Raw genomic sequence first — 20,592 nt, 5'->3', positions numbered from 1 at the left:
GTGTATGTCTTGTGTTGATTGTAACTAAAAAATGTCATAAAAAAGGACTTGATTTAAAAAATATTAAAAAAAACATTTGTACCTATGGGAATGTGAAAAAAAAAATTATGAAAAAAAAATTTTTTGGGAAAAAAAAAACATTTAAAAAAATAATATACTTTGAAAAAAAATTGAAAAAAAAAATTTTTGGGAAAAAAAAAAATTTATGAAAAAAAATAAAAAATAAATAATCTTTGAAAAAAACACTTACCAATCTCAGTGTCTGTATCCCGGCGATGTCTATTGGCTTTACCAAAACATCCAACGACGGCTCTGAAACAGCCGTGCACAAACGCTCGGGTCCTCTTCAGCTTGGAGGGCTTTTTGGTTGGGGTATCTGCAGGCTGCTCACTAATACCTCCTACCATGGCCCTTCCTTTGCTGGGTTTCTCTTTGGTGTTTTTCAGAGAAAGAATCTGATTACATTTAAATCGGTTCATTATTAAGAATAAAGAAACTCGCTTTAAATGTATGACAATAGAAATTGCAATGAAATTGAATTGACCGAAATCAAATCCAATAATATCACAAGGTATCTCTCAGGAGAGATCAAAGCCAAGCTGCTCACTGGTCAGTGGTCAGTCAACTTCTGATGCCTTCTGCCCCAGCCGCTGAATATATAGGGGAGTTGGGGACCAACTGCCGACCTCTCACTCTGCCCAACTGCCGACCTCTCACTCTGCCCAACTGCCGACCTCTCACTCTGCCCAACTGCCGACCTCTCACTCTGCCCAACTGCCGACCTCTCACTGTGCCCAACTGCCGACCTCTCACTCTGCCCAACTGCCGCCCTCTCACTGTGCCCAACTGCCGACCTCTCACTGTGCCCAACTGCCGACCTCTCACTCTGCCCAACTGCCGACCTCTCACTGTGCCCAACTGCCGACCTCTCACTCTGCCCAACTGCCGACCTCTCACTCTGCCCAACTGCCGACCTCTCACTGTGCCCAACTGCCGACCTCTCACTCTGCCCAACTGCCGACCTCTCATTCTGCCCAACTGCCGACCTCTCACTCTGCCCAACTGCCGCCCTCTTTTGAAAACCAAAAGGACTAGTGTTTTTTTTTTTTTCCTGCATTAATGTCAGTTACAAAAGTGTCCTCTAATGTTTTTACTAGTGTGTAACATCCAACAAACCTATTTATTTATATGGGACATTGGCTGTTGATGTAAAACTCATAGGGACCGTGTGCTTATCTGTACATCAATCCTGTTTAACATAATACTGAAAAGATCAATAAGCAAATTCTGCTTTTTCTTTATTTGATGGGTGAGCTGTGGTGGGGGGTTGAGCTGCTTTCATTTGAGGACCCGGCTTGTTGCTTTAGCTTTCAATTATGCTGCATGTCACTAAATATGATTATTAATGATTTTTTTTATTTTAAAAATGTAAATCTTTGTATGGTTGCTGTTCATTAGGCCTGGTAATGTTGGTTACACTTTTTATTTTTTTTATTTTTTTTTAATAGCATTATAAGACTGTTGTCCACGCAATGAGGCTGGCTTACTAGAGGAATTGAGAATTTCAAATTACATTTGTAAATATTCACTTCAGTCACCCAAACCAAACCCCCTTTCTATTTATTCCATCTTCACAATTGGGCATTCAAAGTGAGCTGGAATTTTTTATTTTTGAATGACTGAATAACCAAAGCGAATAATTACGCAGTTATGATGATTCTCAAATTCTTTAGGCCCCTTTTTCACACTGGGTGGAATCCGCCTGCGGCCAGCAGGGGGTCGGTCCGCTGATCACTACTCAGCAGGAGGGTGGCAGGTCCTTCTCCGTTTTTATGCAGAGCAGACAGCGCCCCCCTCTCTATGGGCGATAGGATGTAAATGGACTTCCTATCCATTTCTTATACTCGACTGCTATCCCCATCCTTCTGTTTTTGGCTGATTGGAATGGATGTGGGTGGGCGTTGACTAACACGTGTCCGTTTTACTCCCGCCGCTTCATGGAGGTTCTGATCGGGTCTGCCTGTCCGTTCGTGTAAAGCAGGGATATGCAATTAGCTGACCTCCAGCTGTGGCTGAACTACAAGTCCCATGAGGCATAGCAAGACTCTGACAGCCACAAGCATGACACCCAGAGGCAGAGGCATGATGGGACTTGTAGTTTTGCAACAGCTGGAGGTCCACTAATTGCATATGCCTGGTGTAAAGGGTCCTAAGTAAATCAGCCCAATTGAATGGACATATCTGGACTCCAGGCAGATAAAACACCTTTTTTTTTAATCCCTCGCCCTCCTGAAATATGTACCAAAAACTCCCCACCCCCTGCGGCTTTGTCTTCATCCTGTCCAGGCCAAAATAGTCCACATTGTGGGCTCTGTCTGCAAATTGAGTCATCAGACTTGTATTGGGGCCTTATTCTGAACATCTTAGACTATGGACCTATAAAAGTCTGTGGAATAGTTGCACCTAGGGATGCACTGATAATATCGGCCACCGAAAATCATCGCCTCCAAAAAAAATGGGGGTTATCACCGTTTTTGCAGATAGAAGAGAAAGAAGTGCTGATAACGGCATGCTGCCTCCCATTGACTTCAATGTAAAACCGCATTCCATTGATTTCAATGCAACATTACACCCGCCTCAGTCATTTCAATTATTATTATTTTTTTTTTTTAACTGTCGGTTTTCAGTTTCGGCCAACTGCATCCTAAATCTTCGTTTTTGGCATTGGAATTTTCATTTCGGTTCACCACTGGTCACAGCCAGTGACAGAGGATGAAGACATGGAGTAGACGAATAAGCAGCTTGGGGTGGGAGCTTGTAGTGTAGATTCAGGACAAGAAAGGGTGGGTTGGTATAGTACACCTGTCATTTTAATGCCAAGGAGTAGAAAGTGCAAGCAGACCTTTTGGCTTCTATTGCTGCTTATTTTACTCTACAGTTACAGATTGAGACATATAGACCAGGTGGTGTCTCTCGGCTGCAGTATTATACAGCAGATTCCAAGGACCTGGCTATGCTGCCTGCTCTGGGTACCTGGTTGAACAGGATTATTTTATTTTTATTTTTTTATTTTTTAGCACAGTAGATAAACAATACACACACCTGTGACCCTTCAGGTGTATGTTCAGCTGTTTGCCTGGAGTTCAGCTGTCTGTTTCTGGTACTTTATGGCCTCCTTCACACAGCCATTTAGCCACTTGAACTGAATTCCAGCGGCAAGGATCAGCAGAGTATTGCAGCTGGTATGACGGGTGCCTGCAAATAGCGATGGCCGCTCAGTCTAGATCAGTGGTCTCCAAACTGCGGCCCTTTGTTTGCCTTGAATTCTGCCCTTGGGGCACGTTTCCTCCCACTGACACCAACGATGGGATTTAATTCCTGTTGCATCAACAAAGCATGATTTCTCACACTAATGCCAATGATGGGGTACTATTTGTCCACCCACACCCCACAACCCCCCCTTCAGTAATACCAATGATGGGGCACTATTTGTGTCCCCCCCCGTAATACCAATGTCGGGGCACTGTCCCCCAAAACCACCCCACAGCAATGCCAATGATGGGGCACGGATCCTCGCACTGATGTCGGTGATGGGGCACGGTTCCTCGCACTGATGTCGGCGATGGGGCACGGTTCCTCGTACTGATGTCGGTGATGGGGCACGTATCCTCGCACTGATGTCGGTGATGGGGCACGGATCCTCGCACTGATGTCGGTGATGGGGCACGGTTCCTCGCACTGATGTCGGCGATGGGGCATGGTTCCTCGTACTGATGTCGGTGATGGGGCACGGTTCCTCGCACTGATGTCGGCGATGGGGCACGGTTCCTCGTACTGATATCGGTGATGGGGCACGGATCCTCGCACTGATGTCGGCGATGGGGCATGGTTCCTCGTACTGATGTCGGTGATGGGGCACGGTTCCTCACACTGATGTCAGCGATGGGGCACGGATCCTCGCACTGATGTCGGTGATGGGGCACGGTTCCTCGCACTGATGTCGGTGATGGGGCACGGATCCTCGCACTGATGTCGGCGATGGGGCACGGATCCTCGCACTGATGTCGGTGATGGGGCACGGTTCCTCGCACTGATGTCGGCGATGGGGCACGGATCCTCGCACTGATGTCGGTGATGGGGCACGGTTCCTCGCACTGATGTCGGCGATGGGGCACGGTTCCTCGTACTGATATCGGTGATGGGGCACGGATCCTCGCACTGATGTCGGCGATGGGGCACGGTTCCTCGTACTGATATCGGTGATGGGGCACGGATCCTCGCACTGATGTCGGCGATGGGGCACGGTTCCTCGTACTGATGTCGGTGATGGGGCACGGTTCCTCGCACTGATGTCGGTGATGGGGCACGGATCCTCGCACTGATGTCGGTGATGGGGCACGGTTCCTCGCACTGATGTCGGTGATGGGGCATGGATCCTCGCACTGATGTCGGTGATGGGGCACGGTTCCTCGTACTGATGTCGGCGATGGGGCACGGTTCCTCGTACTGATGTTGGTGATGGGGCACGGATCCTCGCACTGATGTCGGCGATGGGGCACGGTTCCTCGTACTGATGTCGGTGATGGGGCACGGTTCCTCGCACTGATGTCGGTGATGGGGCACGGTTCCTCGCACTGATGTCGGTGATGGGGCACGGATCCTCGCACTGATGTCGGGGATGGGGCACGGTTCCTCGCACTGATGTCGGTGATGAGGCACGGTTCCTCGCACTGACACAAGACCATTTCTACTCCCAGTGGCCACTGTCTGGCACCCTCAAGTCTTAAAGTACAGTAACCTGGCCCTTTTTTGTTTAGGTTTGGAGACCCCGGGACTATATAAACTAAAGACAGGGCTGAGATCGGCTGCCACCCTTTGCATGTAGCCACACACCAATCATTTAAGAACTGATGTCCCCAACTGCAGGTAGACCCCACCCCCTGTGGTGTGCAGCTACACGTGAAACATGCCACTATTCTTATGCACTTGTCAGTCCAGCCACAAGAGTCAACTGGTATGTGGTTTAGGCCGGGTTCACACTGGTACAACGAGACTGCCCTGCAACATCGGTCCTACTTCCATCTGACTTGAATGAACAGGATAATATTTTCCTCCAACTTTGAGATAATCCAAATTGTCCTTTTGACCAATCAAAACAATCTTGGTGTGACAAATTCCTTTTTACTGCTACTGTAATCATGTCTGATGGCACAAGTTGGATGGTGAGGACAAGGATCCAACTTCAGTGATATTCAGTGGGCTAAAGTAGGACCAAAGTAGTTCAGGAACCTTTTTCAAAGTTGGTCCAACAAGACATCTCTCATAGCCATTGATTTACACACAACGTGCTCACAAAATCGAAGCCCACTATTGTCAGATTTTTGTTCCATCGCCGTTAACTTGCTACACCCCACACTCGTCCACAGTAAGGATACAGTGAGTAGGCGGCAAGCGGACATCTTGTTACACCCTCCGGAGTCTTGCATTTCACACTTCTTCTTTTTTACATTTAAATTGAGAAATTCAGTATTGAGAAATCCTTCACTGTTTTGATCTATATTTTTATTTTTTTTCAAAGCAGTGGTCTGTCATATTAAACCTCTGAGATCAGGTTTGCTGCTTTTAAAATTCTAAATCTCAGCAGATTTTTAAATACTGTATTTCACCATATAAGCTGAGTTTACTGTTAAAAATAAGTGTGAATTGCAAGACTCCAGTGGGTGTAACAAGATGTTCGCTTGCCGCCATCTCACAGTATCATTACTGTGGATGAGTGCGGGGTGTAGCAAGATGGTGGCGATGGAACGTCCTTTCCCTTACAAAATCTGACGGGTCGTCCAATCTGACAAAACACCGGTGTGAATCCGGCCTAGTTGGCCGTGTGAAGGGGGCCCTACTATTCCAATATAGTGATGAGCAGGAATGTATTCTTATGACCAGGTCCCACACCGCAGCTAGTTGCCATTGTCCTTTTTAACTGCTGAAATGCATTACTGGAGTGATGGAAACTGGAACCCATACTAGTTATTTTGATCTCTGCTTCATTTTGTAATAAATGCAGTGAGGAGTTTTTTTGTTTTTAAGCAAGATGGCAATGAGTTCAAAGTATCATTCTGAACCCAGATGGGTACATTTTTGTCACGTTAAGGTCTTGTATACCGGTGGGGGTGGGGGGGGGGTGTAGTACCAGTTTTGTTCACTTGGTGCAATTTTCACCACTGAGAATGGAGCTTCTACAACCCCCACAAAGCCAGTTCCAGCACATTGGACTCTGGGTTCCCCTGTACACACAACTTCCTGTCCTTTTCAATGACCTGTACCAGGCCTGATGACTGTGTGACGGACTGGGGTTTATATGGTCACAAAACAGACACCCCAAAGCAAAGTACATATTCATTTTTTTTTTATATTTCTAAACATGTCCCTTCTATTCTATTAATAACCAGTAGATGGCAGAGAAGGTACACAAACAGAGTCTATATAAGGTGTAAGGGATCTTCCCGGGGTAGGGTGTGTTTGGACACAGTTCACTGCAGACTTGGAATTTGATAAAGCAGATCTTGGCGTTTATTCGTGGTACAAACAGTCCAGCAAACAAAATATACAGCAACACCGTGCTTTCTAAGTACAACAAAAATAAAAGTCCTAGCCCGGCTGGGCGCTTACTAACAGGTTCTGCTCACCTATCTGACACTTACAAACACAGCGTCTTTCGCCTGGATATCGCAGGGTGAGTTTTAGCTCCAGCAGTGGCTGTGCTTGCAGCTTCCTTCAACACACAGATTGTTCATTCCCTGGCTGAGAAGCAATCACCTGCAGACCCTACAGAGCCTTTAGCTTCCCAGGCTAATTAGGATCCAAGCTCACCTGATCCCAAACCCAGAACTGGATCGGGGGATGTGGAATGACAGGTCCCTCTACCAAACCTACCTGCCATTCCATATAAACCCAGGCCCGGCAAAATTAAATAACAACTCAGCAGCATATCGCTGCTGAGAAACTGATCCATCCTGGATTTACCATCTCACACTGTGTAGCAACCTAGGTGAGATGTACACCCCCTCGATCACTTCTCCAGTGACATGTCTACATATCCCCCCCCTCTTTTTCAGACCGGAGGGCTGAGCCTTTTGTCCCCACAGACAACTTACCCTTGACAATGCGTCAGCATTTGCCTGTAATTTCCCTGGCCTGTGTTCCACAGTGAAATTAAAGTTTTGTAGGGAGAGAAACCATCTAGTCACTCTTGCATTTCTCTCCTTGTTTAACTTCATCCATGTTAGGGGGGCATGGTCTGTCACCAACTTGAATTTCCTGCCTAGCAAGTAATACTTTAAAGATTCTAGGGCCCACTTCACTGCCAAACATTCTCGCTCCACAATGGCATAATTTTTCTCGGCCGGGGTTAGTTTTCTACTCAAGTACGTCACCGGATGCTCCTCACCATTCACTACTTGTGAGAGTACTGCACCTAAGCCTGTGCTAGAGGCATCTGTCTGGACCAGAAATTCTCGCCTGAAATCGGGGGTGACTAACACAGGTGGTTGGCACAAGGCAGACTTAAGGCTTTGGAAAGCCTCCTCGGCCTCTGGGGTCCACGTGACCATTGCTGTCTTTCCGCCCTTTGTCAAGTCAGTTAGCGGAGCAGCAACTGAGGCAAAGTTCGGCACAAATCTACGGTAATAACCCGTAATACCCAGGAAAGCTCTAACCTGTTTCCTTGTCAGGGGTCTAGGCCAATTCTGTATTGCCTCAATTTTATTTAGCTGTGGCCTAACCAATCCTCTTCCAACAATGTAGCCCAGATATTTGGCCTCTTCTAGGGCTAGAGCACACTTCTCGGCATTTATGGTCAACCCTGCATCACTTATGGCATCCAACACGGCCTGTACCTTACAGAGGTGACTTTCCCAATCAGGGCTAAAAATGACCACATCATCGAGGTAGGCGGCTGAGTAATCACGATGTGGTCGCAGAATCAAGTCCATCAACCTCTGGAAAGTTGCAGGCGCTCCATGTAACCCGAACGGCATCACTACATACTGGAATAGCCCATCAGGGGTGGAGAAAGCAGTTTTCTCTTTAGCCTCGTCAGAAAGTGGAATCTGCCAATAGCCCTTTGTGAGATCGAGGGTGGTTATGTACCTGGCGTTACCCAACTTCTCAATCAACTCATCTACCCTGGGCATAGGATACGCATCGAACTTGGAGATCTCATTCAACTTTCTGAAATCGTTACAGAACCTCCAAGTTCCATTGGGCTTTGGGATTAGCACAATTGGGCTGGACCATTCACTCTGTGACACCTCAATTACCCCCAGAGCAAGCATACGTTTTACCTCGGCAGATACGGCTTCCCTACGTGCCTCGGGTATCCTATAGGGCTTAAGGTTTACTCTGCTTCTAGGCTCAGTTTCAATGTGATGATGGATGAGGTGTGTACGCCCTGGGAGGTCAGAGAACTTGTTTTTGTTTTTCTGTAAAAATTCCTGAGCCTCCTGTTTCTGTGACACTGATAGAGTATCACCTACCTTGACTGGAGGGATTGGTTGTGACAAATTATTAACAGTATTTGTCGCCCCCAAGGATTCCCTGTCTTTCCAGGGCTTGATCAAGTTTATGTGATAAACTTGGAAAGGCTTCCTTCTACCTGGTTGGTGCACCTTGTAGTTCACCTCACTGATCTTTTCAACAATTTCATAAGGACCTTGCCACTTCGCTAAGAATTTACTCTCAACAGTGGGGACTAGTATAAGGACCCTATCGCCTGGGTTGAATGTCCTGATTCTTGCGGACCGGTTGTAAATTCTACTTTGGGCCTCTTGAGCTCTCTGGAGGTGTTCCCTTACCAGGGGCATTACAGTGGCTATACGGTCCTGCATTTGTGCTACATGCTCAATAACACTCTTGTATGGGGTGGACTCATTCTCCCATGTCTCTTTTGCAATGTCTAGTAGACCCCTAGGGTGATGACCATAGACCAACTCGAATGGTGAGAACCCTGTGGACGCTTGGGGCACCTCCCTAATAGCAAACATGAGGTAGGGTAATAAATGATCCCAGTCACGACCATCTTTTGCCACCACTTTCTTCAACATATGTTTCAAAGTTTTATTAAATCTCTCCACCAATCCGTCCGTCTGGGGGTGGTACACAGAGGTACGGATGTGTGAGATTTTAAATAGTCTGCATAATTCCTTCATTACTTTCGACATAAATGGCGTACCTTGGTCAGTTAGGATTTCTTTGGGGATCCCAGTCCTAGAGAACATATAAAACAACTCACGTGCAATTGTTTTAGATGCAGTGTTTCTTAAGGGTACAGCCTCAGGATAGCGGGTCGCATAATCCAGGACTACCAAAATATACTGGTGTCCTCTAGCTGACTTTACAATGGGACCCACTAAATCCATGGCAATACGCTCAAAAGGCACCTCTATAATAGGGAGCGAAACCAAAGGACTGCGAAAATGTGACACTGGGGCACTAACCTGACATGTGGGGCACGACTCACAGTATTTTTTAATGTCATCATATATGGCCGGCCAAAAAAACCTCTGGAGAACCCTCTCTCGCGTTTTGTCAGTCCCCAAGTGTCCCCCAAGAACATGGTTATGTGCCATGTCAAGCACCTGACGCCGGTACGGCTTAGGTACCAGAAGCTGTTCCACAATCTCATCTTTAACCTTATTGACTCTATAAAAAAGATCATTAGTCACCGAAAAATGTGGAAATCTTTTTTCAGCATCTGGTTCCTGAGGTACCCCGTTCATAACAGCAACCTGCTCTCTCGCATTTTTGAGAGTGGGGTCCTGTAATTGTGCAGTCCCAAAATTATCGCTAGACACCTCTAAGTCTAGTATATTTTGCTCAGTGGGAGGAGCCTCCTCCTCCCCAGCCAGGACCTGCAAAGGAAAACAATCATTTTCATCCTGCACATTTTTATCATTCACAGTGGACAAGGCAACCCCCTTAGAGGTATCCTCACTCCTTTTGGGGATTTTTCTTTTTTCCCAAAGAGCCCAGAATAATGGAAAATCGCGCCCCAATATTACATTATGCATGAGGTTTTTAACCACACCCACTTCATATTGTACGGTGCCTTGTTCAGTCCCGACTTTAGCCAGCACTATAGGGTACACTTTTGTATCACCATGTATGCACACAACACTCATATGCTTTTTAGACTCTAAGTCCCCAGTCACCAGGCTAGCATGCACCAAGGTTACAAGGCTTCCTGAGTCCATTAACGCTTTAACAGGAAAGTCATTGATTGTGATGTTGCAGATTTGCGGTTCAGTCTCTAGTCCAGGAACTGCAGCACAAGATGGTTCCGCAAATAGCGACTGACGCCTGCTAGCGTCACATTCCATGGGTTCAGAGGTAAGAGGGCAATGGGCCGACACGTGTCCCGCCTCATGGCATCTCCAACACTGGATAGGGCCTGGTCTCTTTGGCAAGGAGTCCTTTTCAGAGCCCCTTAGCCACCCGGGACCATCACCAGTCTTTTGTCCCTGAGACACCACTTGAGCCCTTTTCCCCCCATCAGCACCCCTCCACACTCCCCCAATAGATGGAAGTCTCTTACCAGCTGACGGCACAGATCTGGCGCTCCGGGGAGGTGAAGATGCTGCAGGAACATCACGGAGGTAGTCCTCAGTCGCCTGGAACCTCTCCACAAGGTTGACAAGTTCGTTTGCATTCTTAGGATCACCTTGTCCCACCCAGCGTTGCAAGTCAGTAGGAAGGGCTCGGAGGTAGCGATCCATCACGACCTTCTCTAGGATTTGTGCAGGAGTAGAAGTGTCTGGCTCCAACCACTTTCTTGCCAAATGGATTAGGTCATACATCTGGGACCTCGCTGATTTGTCCAGACTGTAGCTCCAGTTGCGTACCCTCCGGGCACGGACTGCAGTAGTAACTCCTAGTCGGGCAAGCATCTCCTCTTTTAGCCGAGTATAGTCCTTAACCTCTTGCTCACTGAGGTCATAGTAGGCCTTTTGAGGTTCACCTGTTAAATAGGGCGCAATTACCTCTGCCCACTCAGCGGCTGGTAACTTCTCTCGCTCAGCCACGCGCTCAAATACTGTTAGATAGGCCTCAACATCGTCCTCAGCAGTCATCTTTTGCAGCGCTTTCTGCACAGTCCTTCTCCCAGAAAAAATCTCTGGAGCGGCTCCCTCCATTGTGGGTGGATTAGCAACCACAGGCGCCTCTCGATTTACTATCAGGTGCTCGATAAGTTGTTGTTGTGCAGCCATCATCTGCTGTTGTGCAGCCATGGACTGTTCATGTCGTCTATTGGCCTCTGTCTGCGCCTGCTGTTGTGCAGCCATCATCTGCTGTTGTTCAGCCATGGACTGTTCATGTCGTCTATTGGCCTCTGTCTGAGCCTGCTGTTGTTGCAAACTCACTTGCATAAACTGCTTCAGCATCTCCTCCATGTTGCTGGACTGTTTTTGGAGTGTAGTTGCAGCTTTCACCCAGGACATCAGCAGCTGTAGCCAAGTCTGTCCACACCGTTGCCCCTAGCAACCGCGTTGCCCGCTACCTCCACCAATTGTAAGGGATCTTCCCGGGGTAGGGTGTGTTTGGACACAGTTCACAGCAGACTTGGAATTTGATAAAGCAGATCTTGGCGTTTATTCGTGGTACAAACAGTCCAGCAAACAAAATATACAGCAACACCGTGCTTTCTAAGTACAACAAAAATAAAAGTCCTAGCCCGGCTGGGCGCTTACTAACAGGTTCTGCTCACCTATCTGACACTTACAAACACAGCGTCTTTCGCCTGGATATCGCAGGGTGAGTTTTAGCTCCAGCAGTGGCTGTGCTTGCAGCTTCCTTCAACACACAGATTGTTCATTCCCTGGCTGAGAAGCAATCACCTGCAGACCCTACAGAGCCTTTAGCTTCCCAGGCTAATTAGGATCCAAGCTCACCTGATCCCAAACCCAGAACTGGATCGGGGGATGTGGAATGACAGGTCCCTCTACCAAACCTACCTGCCATTCCATATAAACCCAGGCCCGGCAAAATTAAATAACAACTCAGCAGCATATCGCTGCTGAGAAACTGATCCATCCTGGATTTACCATCTCACACTGTGTAGCAACCTAGGTGAGATGTACACCCCCTCGATCACTTCTCCAGTGACATGTCTACAAAGGCCACACACCATGTGACTGGAAATTAAACTACTTCCAGCCATAAAGTCAGTGGTCATATCTCATGCTGTTTGTGTGATTCTTTGCAGTCCACGCCAAGCTGATCACCTTATCTCATCGCGTCTACAATCATCGGCTCTCTTAATTCACATTTTGAGGCCGGTAACAACTGCACCTACATTTGCATGTTGAATAATTTTTTATTGACTGATTTTTCTTCTGTTTGTCTTTGATCTTGATTTTTCTGGTCCTGCTTAGACTATTCCCCCAGTGCACACGAGGCACCGCCGCTCTCGCTCCGCAGGGGAGAGATGGGTAGACCATAAGCCATCTGGTAGTGTGGAGACCGAGACGGTTATGCAGCCTCATGTCCCCAATGCCATCAAAGTATCTGTGGCTAGCGAAAAGGCGTTGGCCAAGTGTGACAAGTACAAGCTGACGCACCAGCAGCTGGCCTCGGATGGGGAGATGGAAACTAAACTTATTAAGGTAACAGATATTCAAAGTGGTGGTGGGGGGGGAAGAGGAGGAGTGTGTGGGTTATTGTTATTATTATTATTATTCTTCGTTTTTTGTATGAAGAAGAGAATGCTTTAAAATCTAAAACTGCCCTAGCAAGTAATGTGAGGAGCAATATGTATTGCATGCAATCTTTAACTTTTATTCCATAATGTGGTCAATTTTTGGTGGGGTGTGTTTGTGGTTTTATTTGTATTTTTTTTACACCTGTCCTATCCTGCACATTCGGTGAGCACCTTTTTTATGATGTCTGTGACGGTCTGTGTTTTATGTTTGTGGCTAACCGTGTATAAATCTGTTTTCAGGGTGACGTCTTCCGGACTCGAGGTGGCGGTCAGTCTGTACAGTTCACAGACGTTGAAACGCTCAGGCAGGAATCTCCTCCTGGAAATGGGTATGCTGCAGTCACCATGCAGACGTTGTGGATTGCGATCTACAAAGAACTATAGCATTCTGTTGGCGATCTTCTGATGGCTCTAGAATTACAGGCATTAACCGCTCTTGAGCTTTTTAGTAAATTTTTTTTATTTTTTTGTAACTTGTTTTACAGTCGCAAGAGGAGATCCTCTGAAACAAATCGGCCTCAACTGGCAGAGAGCACAGAATCGGAGTGGACAGATGTAGAAACCAGAGTAAGTTTGATCCGATGTGTAACATTTTATACAGTATAAGGCCCCATTCACACCTGAGCGTTTTTGCAGCTGCAAGCCTGAAGCTACAAAACGCTGGAGAGGGGTCGGAGGAGGAGAGAATGTATTGTCTATGGAGATGGCGCACATCCCCACTCCAAAACGCCAGAGAGTCCCGGAGCTAGCAGCCGCAGGGGGTGGGCGTAGGGACGGCATGACATGTGCTGGACTGCACAGTCGCCGTCTTTAGTGTAGAGCAGGGCCGCTTTAAGGAGGCCAGGTGGGCGGAGCCAGGGGCGGAGCCTAGCGCGTAGCTCCGTGAGTCAGGACGTGCTGCGCTCAGTCACACGAGCGGAGGAGGAAGTGATCCCCACCCACCCTCCCTGGTTGTGGAATGAGGGTCCTTTTGTTGGGAGGTTTGTTAATGATACAAGGGGAGACAGGCGGTTCTTTGGCAGTTTTAAAGTAATAATGGGAGGTACGGGTAGTAAACTGTTGTACCCATCCATGGATGGGGGTGGTTTATTGGTACTTCCAGGTTACGAGGGGTTAACCTGGAAGGGTTAAAAGGGGTAGGTCACTGCGACGATTTAGGTATAGCCTCCGAGACAGGGGTTTCCGTCTGGAGGTCAAGAGGTCAAAGTTCAAAAGTCGTTTGCAGTGACCAGTATGTTATTATGCTAGTACCCATGACCCGTTTAGAGGCTGGGAAGGTTTACGGTTATTTAAAGTTATTTATGTTATTTATGAAACAGATTTGTTAAATAAAATACGGCCGGATGGCCATTTAATCCATATGTAGTCCAGTTGTTTGTTTAAGGTGGGTCACGGGAAGTGGTTAAAGGTATTTGGAGGAGTAAAAGGTTTATAATACACTGGGCTTAGTCCTATAGATGTCATGAAGCTCAAACAAGTTCTGGAGCTTTTTTTTAGGCAGCTTTACAGGCATGTTTTTTCTTTTTACATTGGTGACCATTTGACCTGTACAAAATCGTGGCCTAAAACGCACGGCTTTCTGCGTGAAAACGAGACTTCCCATTCACAGCTGAGCGTAGCCGTTTCAGGCAGAAAGTAAATCTACTAGTTTTAGCTCGACTTGCCTCACATTTATGGCTGAAGTGTCAGCCATTGTCAACGCAAGGCCTTTGATTCCAGAATCGCCAAGCATTCTGACCCCCAGCAATGCTCCTCTCACAGAAGATGGGAGACATTCCCACTCCAGTCGGGAACTTAAAGCGGGAGTCCGCCGGGAGTTCTGCGTTTTTTTTATTTTTAAAAGCCAGCATCTACAAATACTGCAGCTGCTGACTTTTAAAATAGTGACACTTACCCGCCCAGCGTGCCCGCGATGTCGGCACCCGAAGCCGATCTCTTGATCGTCTCTCGGGTGTTGCAGCCGCCATCTTGGGTATGGGAATCAGGAAGTGGAGCCTTTCGGCCTCATTTCCCGGTTCCCTACTGCGCATGCGCGAGTCGCGCTGCGCAATAAGGATGGTCCCCGCTGTCTCTGGGATCGGGGGGACTTTCGGAAAGGGGCGTAGATTCTGCGGAAAGGGGCGTACCTTCTGCAGAATCTATCCCGGAAGTGGGTGCAGATACCTGTACTGTACAGGTACCTGCACCCCCTCCCCCCTGAAAGGTGCCAATTTGTGGTGCCGGAGGGGGGGGAGGGTTCCAATGAGCGGAAGGTCCACTTTAGGATGGACCTCCGCTTTAAATTAAAAAAAAAACATGTATAAACGCCAATGGAGACAGGTGCGGCGCCTCGCTAGCACATTTTGGGACTGTTATGCCACGTACACACGAGCGGACTTTTCAACATCCAAAGTCCGACGGAATGATTCCGTCAGACTATTCGATCGTGTGTGGGCTGCAACGGACTTTTGATTCGCAAAAGTCCGACGGACTTTAGAAAATGGAACATGCTTCAAATTTTTCCGACGGAACTCCGCCGGACCCAGTCCCTTCGAAAAATTCGCTTGTGTGTGTGCTATTCCGACGGACTAAAACCGACGCTAGGGCAGCTATTGGCTACTGGCTATGAACTTCCTTATTCGAGTCCAGTCGTACGTCATCACGTTCCAATCCGTCTGAGTTTAGTGTGATTGTGTGTGGCCAAGTCCGCTCAGTCGAAAAGTCCGTCAGAACTCTGTCGGAACTCCGGCAGGACTCCTTCGGAAGTCTGTCGGACATAAGTCCTCTCGTGTGTACGGGGCTTTAGAGGTGCAAATAACTTTGACACTTCAGGAACGTCGCAAATGGCAAGCCATCAAACGGAACATTCAAGAAGATGTCGTTCTGTTAAGAGACATGCAGGTGCCGCGAAATGAGTGGCCATCGTTAAATCCATCTAGCGCATATGGGAAGGGCCACAAGGTCGAAGTAAAACATGTCAGACAAGGGCCAGTGAAAATCTTTCCTCATTAGAAAGATACATTTTATTAAATGAACCGGGGCATACAGAGGCAAGGGATAGCTGCATGCAGCATTGCCAACCCAATTAAAGTACCTGGACGTGGGAGCTGCAAGAGTGACCGGGGGGCTCCTCGTATTACAAGCAACCAGCTTGGGCTGTCAGATGGAGAGTGCACAGCCAGACTCCCGAGGAGGAGATAGAGGTCTGTGTCCCCGGCCAATGGCCTGTTGGAAGGGCTTATGGCAAGGTTGGCTCCTGGGTGTGCAAATCTGCTGCCTGGGGACACCAAAGGAAGGGGGGGGGGGGAAGGAGGACTGTCACTCATGCCGAACAGACCTCTTTAGGTGGAATAATACATTTATTGGGATACTACCAGACAATTTTATGTCTAAAACCTCTTAAGGTCATAACAAACATAATGACAAGTAAAGAATGGTTGAATAAAGAAAAGAATACCTATGGAGAAAAATACATCTCAACAATATATCTCAATATATGCATATGGAGGACACATTTTAGGAACACATTGAAATACATATAGGTATTCTTTATTTTCCTTTACAGTATTCGACTATTGTTTGTCATGACCTTAAGACGTTATGGACATAATTGCCTGGTAGTGTCCCTTTTTTTTTTTAAATGCAGTATTCCACCTGGGGAGGGCTGTTCAGCATGAGTGACACGGCTTTTGCCCCTCCTCCCCTTTAGTCTCCTTTTTACTATTTAAACCACCAATTTACGTTTTGCCAGCATCCTAAGACCTGAAGAAGGGTCTTTTTGCCCCAAAACATCTCGGCTTGACTTCCATCCCAGTGTTGCCCACAGCTTGTGCACCACAAGTATCCTCTTCCACCCGGTTTGTGACGTCATCCCCAGTCGCTGGATCCTTACACGGCTGTCAATCAGTGGCCTAATCGCACCCCCAGGAGCCGACCTTGAGGCCCTTCAGGCCCCCGGGCCCCTCCTCCAACAACCCCCCCACCCCCTTCCTTAGAAGTAGAGGTCGACCGATATGGGTTTTTCTCTGGCCAATGCCGATGCCGATATTTAGAAATCATGGCGGCCGATAGCCGATATATGATGCCGATTTTTTTGGGCCGATTTGTTAGGCCGATTTTATTTTATTTATTTATTTTTTTCCTTTTTTATTTATTATTATTTTTTTTTTATCCCCCTTGATCTAACACACCTTTCCCATTGGGGCGTTTTTCAGGCGCTTTTGGGCTAAAAATAGTGCCTATAAAGTGCCTGCAAAATGGCTCCCCTGCAGTCTGTGTGAAAGACAGAGTGCTTTCACACTGAGGCGATGCGCTGGCAGGATCTTAAAAAAAAGTCCTGCAAGCAGCACGTTTGGAGTGGTGTATACCGTTCCTCCACCACTCCTGCCCATTGATATGAATGGGCACCACTGCTGAAGCGCATGCAATGCGATTTGGCAGCAGTGCTTCATGGGCGCATTTAACCTCTTCCTTGGCCGCTAGCTGGGTTATATGTGCCCCACTAGCAGCCAAATAGCACCGCTAAAATGATGGTAAAGAGCCGCTAAAACTTGCGTTTTACCATCAACGCTCCAGTGTGAAAGCAGCCTTCATAATTGATACAGAAAATTTCTTACATTTAAACATTTATTAAACAAAACAAACCTCCAATCAGTTTACTTGTATGTATGATTTAGATAAAAAAAAAAAAACCTATGTATTAAATAAAAACAGGTAGTCAAAACTTTTGGACGAAAAAAAAAAAAATGGGCTAACTTTACTGTTTTTATTTTATTTTTAAATAGTGTATTTTTTTGCCAAAAAAATGCATTTGAAAGACCTCTGTGCAAATGCCGTGTGACATAAAATATTGCAACAACCGCTTTTTTATTCCCTAGGATCTCTGCTAAAAAAATATATATAATTTTTGGGGGGGTCTAAGTGATTTTCTGGCAGAAAATACAGGGTTTTTACTTGTAAGCAACAAGTGTCAGAAAAGATTTAGTCTTTAAATGGTTAAACTGGGAACTTCTACACAGAGATGACTTCATTCATTCAAGTGTAAACATTGTATCATTCTGTTCTTTTCTTGGCAGTCTGCCCAGAGAGGAGGAAAGTGTTGCTATGACGACTCAGACAACTCACACTGACTTCTATACAGAAGTAATTTCAAAGTCCCGCTGTAGTTCTAAATCGGCTTTTTATCAGCACAATCGGCCGATGCCGATTATTTAAAAAACGGCAAATATCGGCCGATATATCGGTCGACCTCTAATCCTGTGCACATGTTCCGACCCCCTCTTGTACCATGTCTGTAGCCTCTAGCCACCTCCTGTGTCCTGTCTGTAGCCTCTAGCCACCTCCTGTGTCCTGTCTGCAATCTCTGACTATCTCTTGTCTTTTAACGTGTCTGCAGTCTCTTAGGGGGAGTCTGGAGAGGAATCAAGAGTGAGAGCACCGCCGGGATTGGGATTACGCGAGGAGTCAGATGTGTATGGACTGTGGAGTAGAGACTATAGAATAAAAACCAGAACCACCAACCTGGAGCCGTCTAACTGAGCCCTGCACTGGAGAGGAGGTCAGTGACAAGAGGGCACTCATATAAAGGTTTCCCATCATCTCAGTAACACCCCCCCCTAGTGTATTCACTCTGCGGAAGGTGGTCTCTGGTCACCAGAGTCCCCCCCCTAGTGTATTCACTCTGCATATTCTGCTGATTTAAAGCGGAGCTCCACCCTAAAGTGGACCTTCCGCTCATTGGAATCCTCCCCCCCTCCGGCGCCACAATTGGCACCTTTCAGGGGGGAGGGGGGTGCAGGTACCTGTACAGTACAGGTATCTGCACCCACTTCCGGGATAGCTCTCTGCGGAAAGGGACGTAGATTACGCCCCTTTCCAAAAGTCCCCCGCTGCCTGCTGGGAAACACACGGGTCCCAGAGACAGCGGGGACCGTCCTTATTGCGCAGCGCGACTCGCGCATGCGCAGTAGGGAACCGGGAAATGAAGCCGCAAAGGCTCCACTTCCTGATTCCCATACCCAAGATCGAGAGACGATCTGGGCGGGTAAGTGTCACTATTTTAAAAGTCAGCAGCTGCAGTATTTGTAGCTGCTGGCTTTTAAAAAAAACAAAAACGTGGAGTCCCGGCGGAGTCCCGCTTTAATAAATACTATACATATTGGTGCTGCCGATGATATAATAAAGCCATCGCCCGCCCGAGTCTATCAATTTTCATCACCAATAAGAATGTGCTTGAGTGCATAATTTTTCTGGTCAGTAAACAAAGATCCCGCGCATGCGCGATTGCTGTTAATAGCAGCTGAAGCCATACATTTTCTCGACCCATAAACAAACATCCAGCGATTCAGGGGCATGTTAGTGGGGTGGGCGGGGCTGCTGCTGACGTTCTAAGCATCTGTTCAGCTCCGCCCGCCCACCCGCAAGTCTCCGCCCACTTGAGTGTATAATTTTTAACCACCGCTTAAATAAAGATGTTGCGCATGCGCCGTTAATATCACGGACTTGGTGCATGCGCATTAACGGGCCGCCGTCAGCTGTTACAGTGACGGAGCCGCACCGGAAGTGACGGGATGAGTGTTTTTCACAAGTTGCAGGAAATTTTAGAACACCGGCAGTGGTATGGGAGGAGGAAAATGGCGGCTGAGGGTGACAGGAAGTTCCAGCCGGTGATGTATTTCCGGTGGAGGTGAGATTCCGGAAGTGGTATGGGAGGAGGAAGATGGCGGCTATAGAGTGATCGGAGTGGTGTAGAGGGGGGAGGGTAGAGATGTCTCCTCCATAGACCGTCACCTCGTACAATCTTCTCTTCTCTCTTCTGTACGATGATTGGAGGAGATCTCTGGTTCATAAACTGGCACTCGGAGGAGAAGAGATGTACTGCTCTTCATAAACTGGCACTCGGAGGAGAAGAGATCTACTGCGCTTCATAAATGGACACATCTCATAAGAAGTCCCGCTTCCTGGGCTGCCATTGGACGACTGTTCTGTCCATCATAAGAGGCGGGGCTTTGTATTAACCCCTTCATCCCCCGACTATTTGGCTGCCCAAAGACCAGAGCAGTTTTTGTGATTCGGCGCGGCGTCGCTTTAGCTGACAATTGCGCGGTGGTGTGACGCGGCTCCCAATCACAGCGGACGCCCTTCCCCCACACAGAGATCTCTATTGGGGGGATTTGATTTTTTACTTTTTGCTGTAATAAAATATAAAATCATTTCCTCAGTTCAGGCGACACGTTTTCTTCTACAGATTTCTGGTAATAAATATATAAATCCCAATAAGTGATTATTGATCGGTCTGTGGAAACGTTACATTGTCTACAAAATACAGGAGAGATTTATGGACTTACTAGTAATGGCGGCCATCAGCGATTTTTATCGGGACTGCGACATTACGGCGGACACATCAGACACTTTTGACCCCATTTTGGGATCATTGTCATTTATACAGCGATCAGCGCTATACAAATGCACTGATTACTGGATAAATGTGACTGGCAGGGAAGGGGTTAATTACTAGGGGGTGATGAAGGGGTTAAGTGTGTCCTAGGGAGTGATTCTAACTGTGGGGGGAGGGGCTGTGTGTGACACCTCACTGATCACAGAGATGGATCAGTGTTCTGTCATCTCCTCGTTCTTCCTCTCCGATCGCCGACATGGAGGGGACCCGCAACCGCCTGCCCCGGGGGGGGGGGGGACCCGCAACCGCCCGGTCCCCCGGGGGGGGCACATGAGGACAGGGGCGCTTTAAAAAAAATATGTTATTGTTCGTTTTACTTTATTTATTTTAGTTTGACATTTTTTTCCCCAAAAATACATTTTTTGATCACTTTTACTCCTATTACAAGTAATGTAAACATCCCTTG

The 20,592-nt window shown here is 47.4% G+C and overlaps 1 protein-coding gene across 2 annotated transcripts; it reads left to right on the top strand.

Moving 5' to 3' along the window:
- Positions 1-12,429: 12,429 nt before the first annotated feature.
- Positions 12,430-18,336, top strand: LOC143929919 (kinesin-like protein KIF23). 2 transcript variants are annotated; one of them, XM_077453857.1, is made up of 4 exons: positions 12,430-12,656; positions 12,992-13,080; positions 13,237-13,318; positions 18,126-18,336. In XM_077453857.1, exons 1-4 carry the CDS (start codon positions 12,525-12,527, stop codon positions 18,159-18,161), a joined length of 339 nt encoding a protein of 112 aa, XP_077309983.1. In that variant the 5' UTR covers positions 12,430-12,524; the 3' UTR covers positions 18,162-18,336. The 2 variants fall into 2 exon arrangements, with proteins under 2 accessions (XP_077309983.1, XP_077309982.1); XM_077453856.1 differs by lacking the exon at positions 18,126-18,336 and having other exon boundaries at positions 13,237-13,476.
- Positions 18,337-20,592: the final 2,256 nt, after the last annotated feature.

Source organism: Lithobates pipiens, unplaced genomic scaffold (genome assembly GCF_037356315.1).
Source record: "Lithobates pipiens isolate NorthernLeopardFrog02 unplaced genomic scaffold, aLitPip1_a1.2 Scaffold_25, whole genome shotgun sequence".
Classification (NCBI taxonomy): Eukaryota; Metazoa; Chordata; class Amphibia; order Anura; family Ranidae; genus Lithobates; species Lithobates pipiens.
This window is presented reverse-complemented; position numbering and strand designations above follow the sequence as displayed.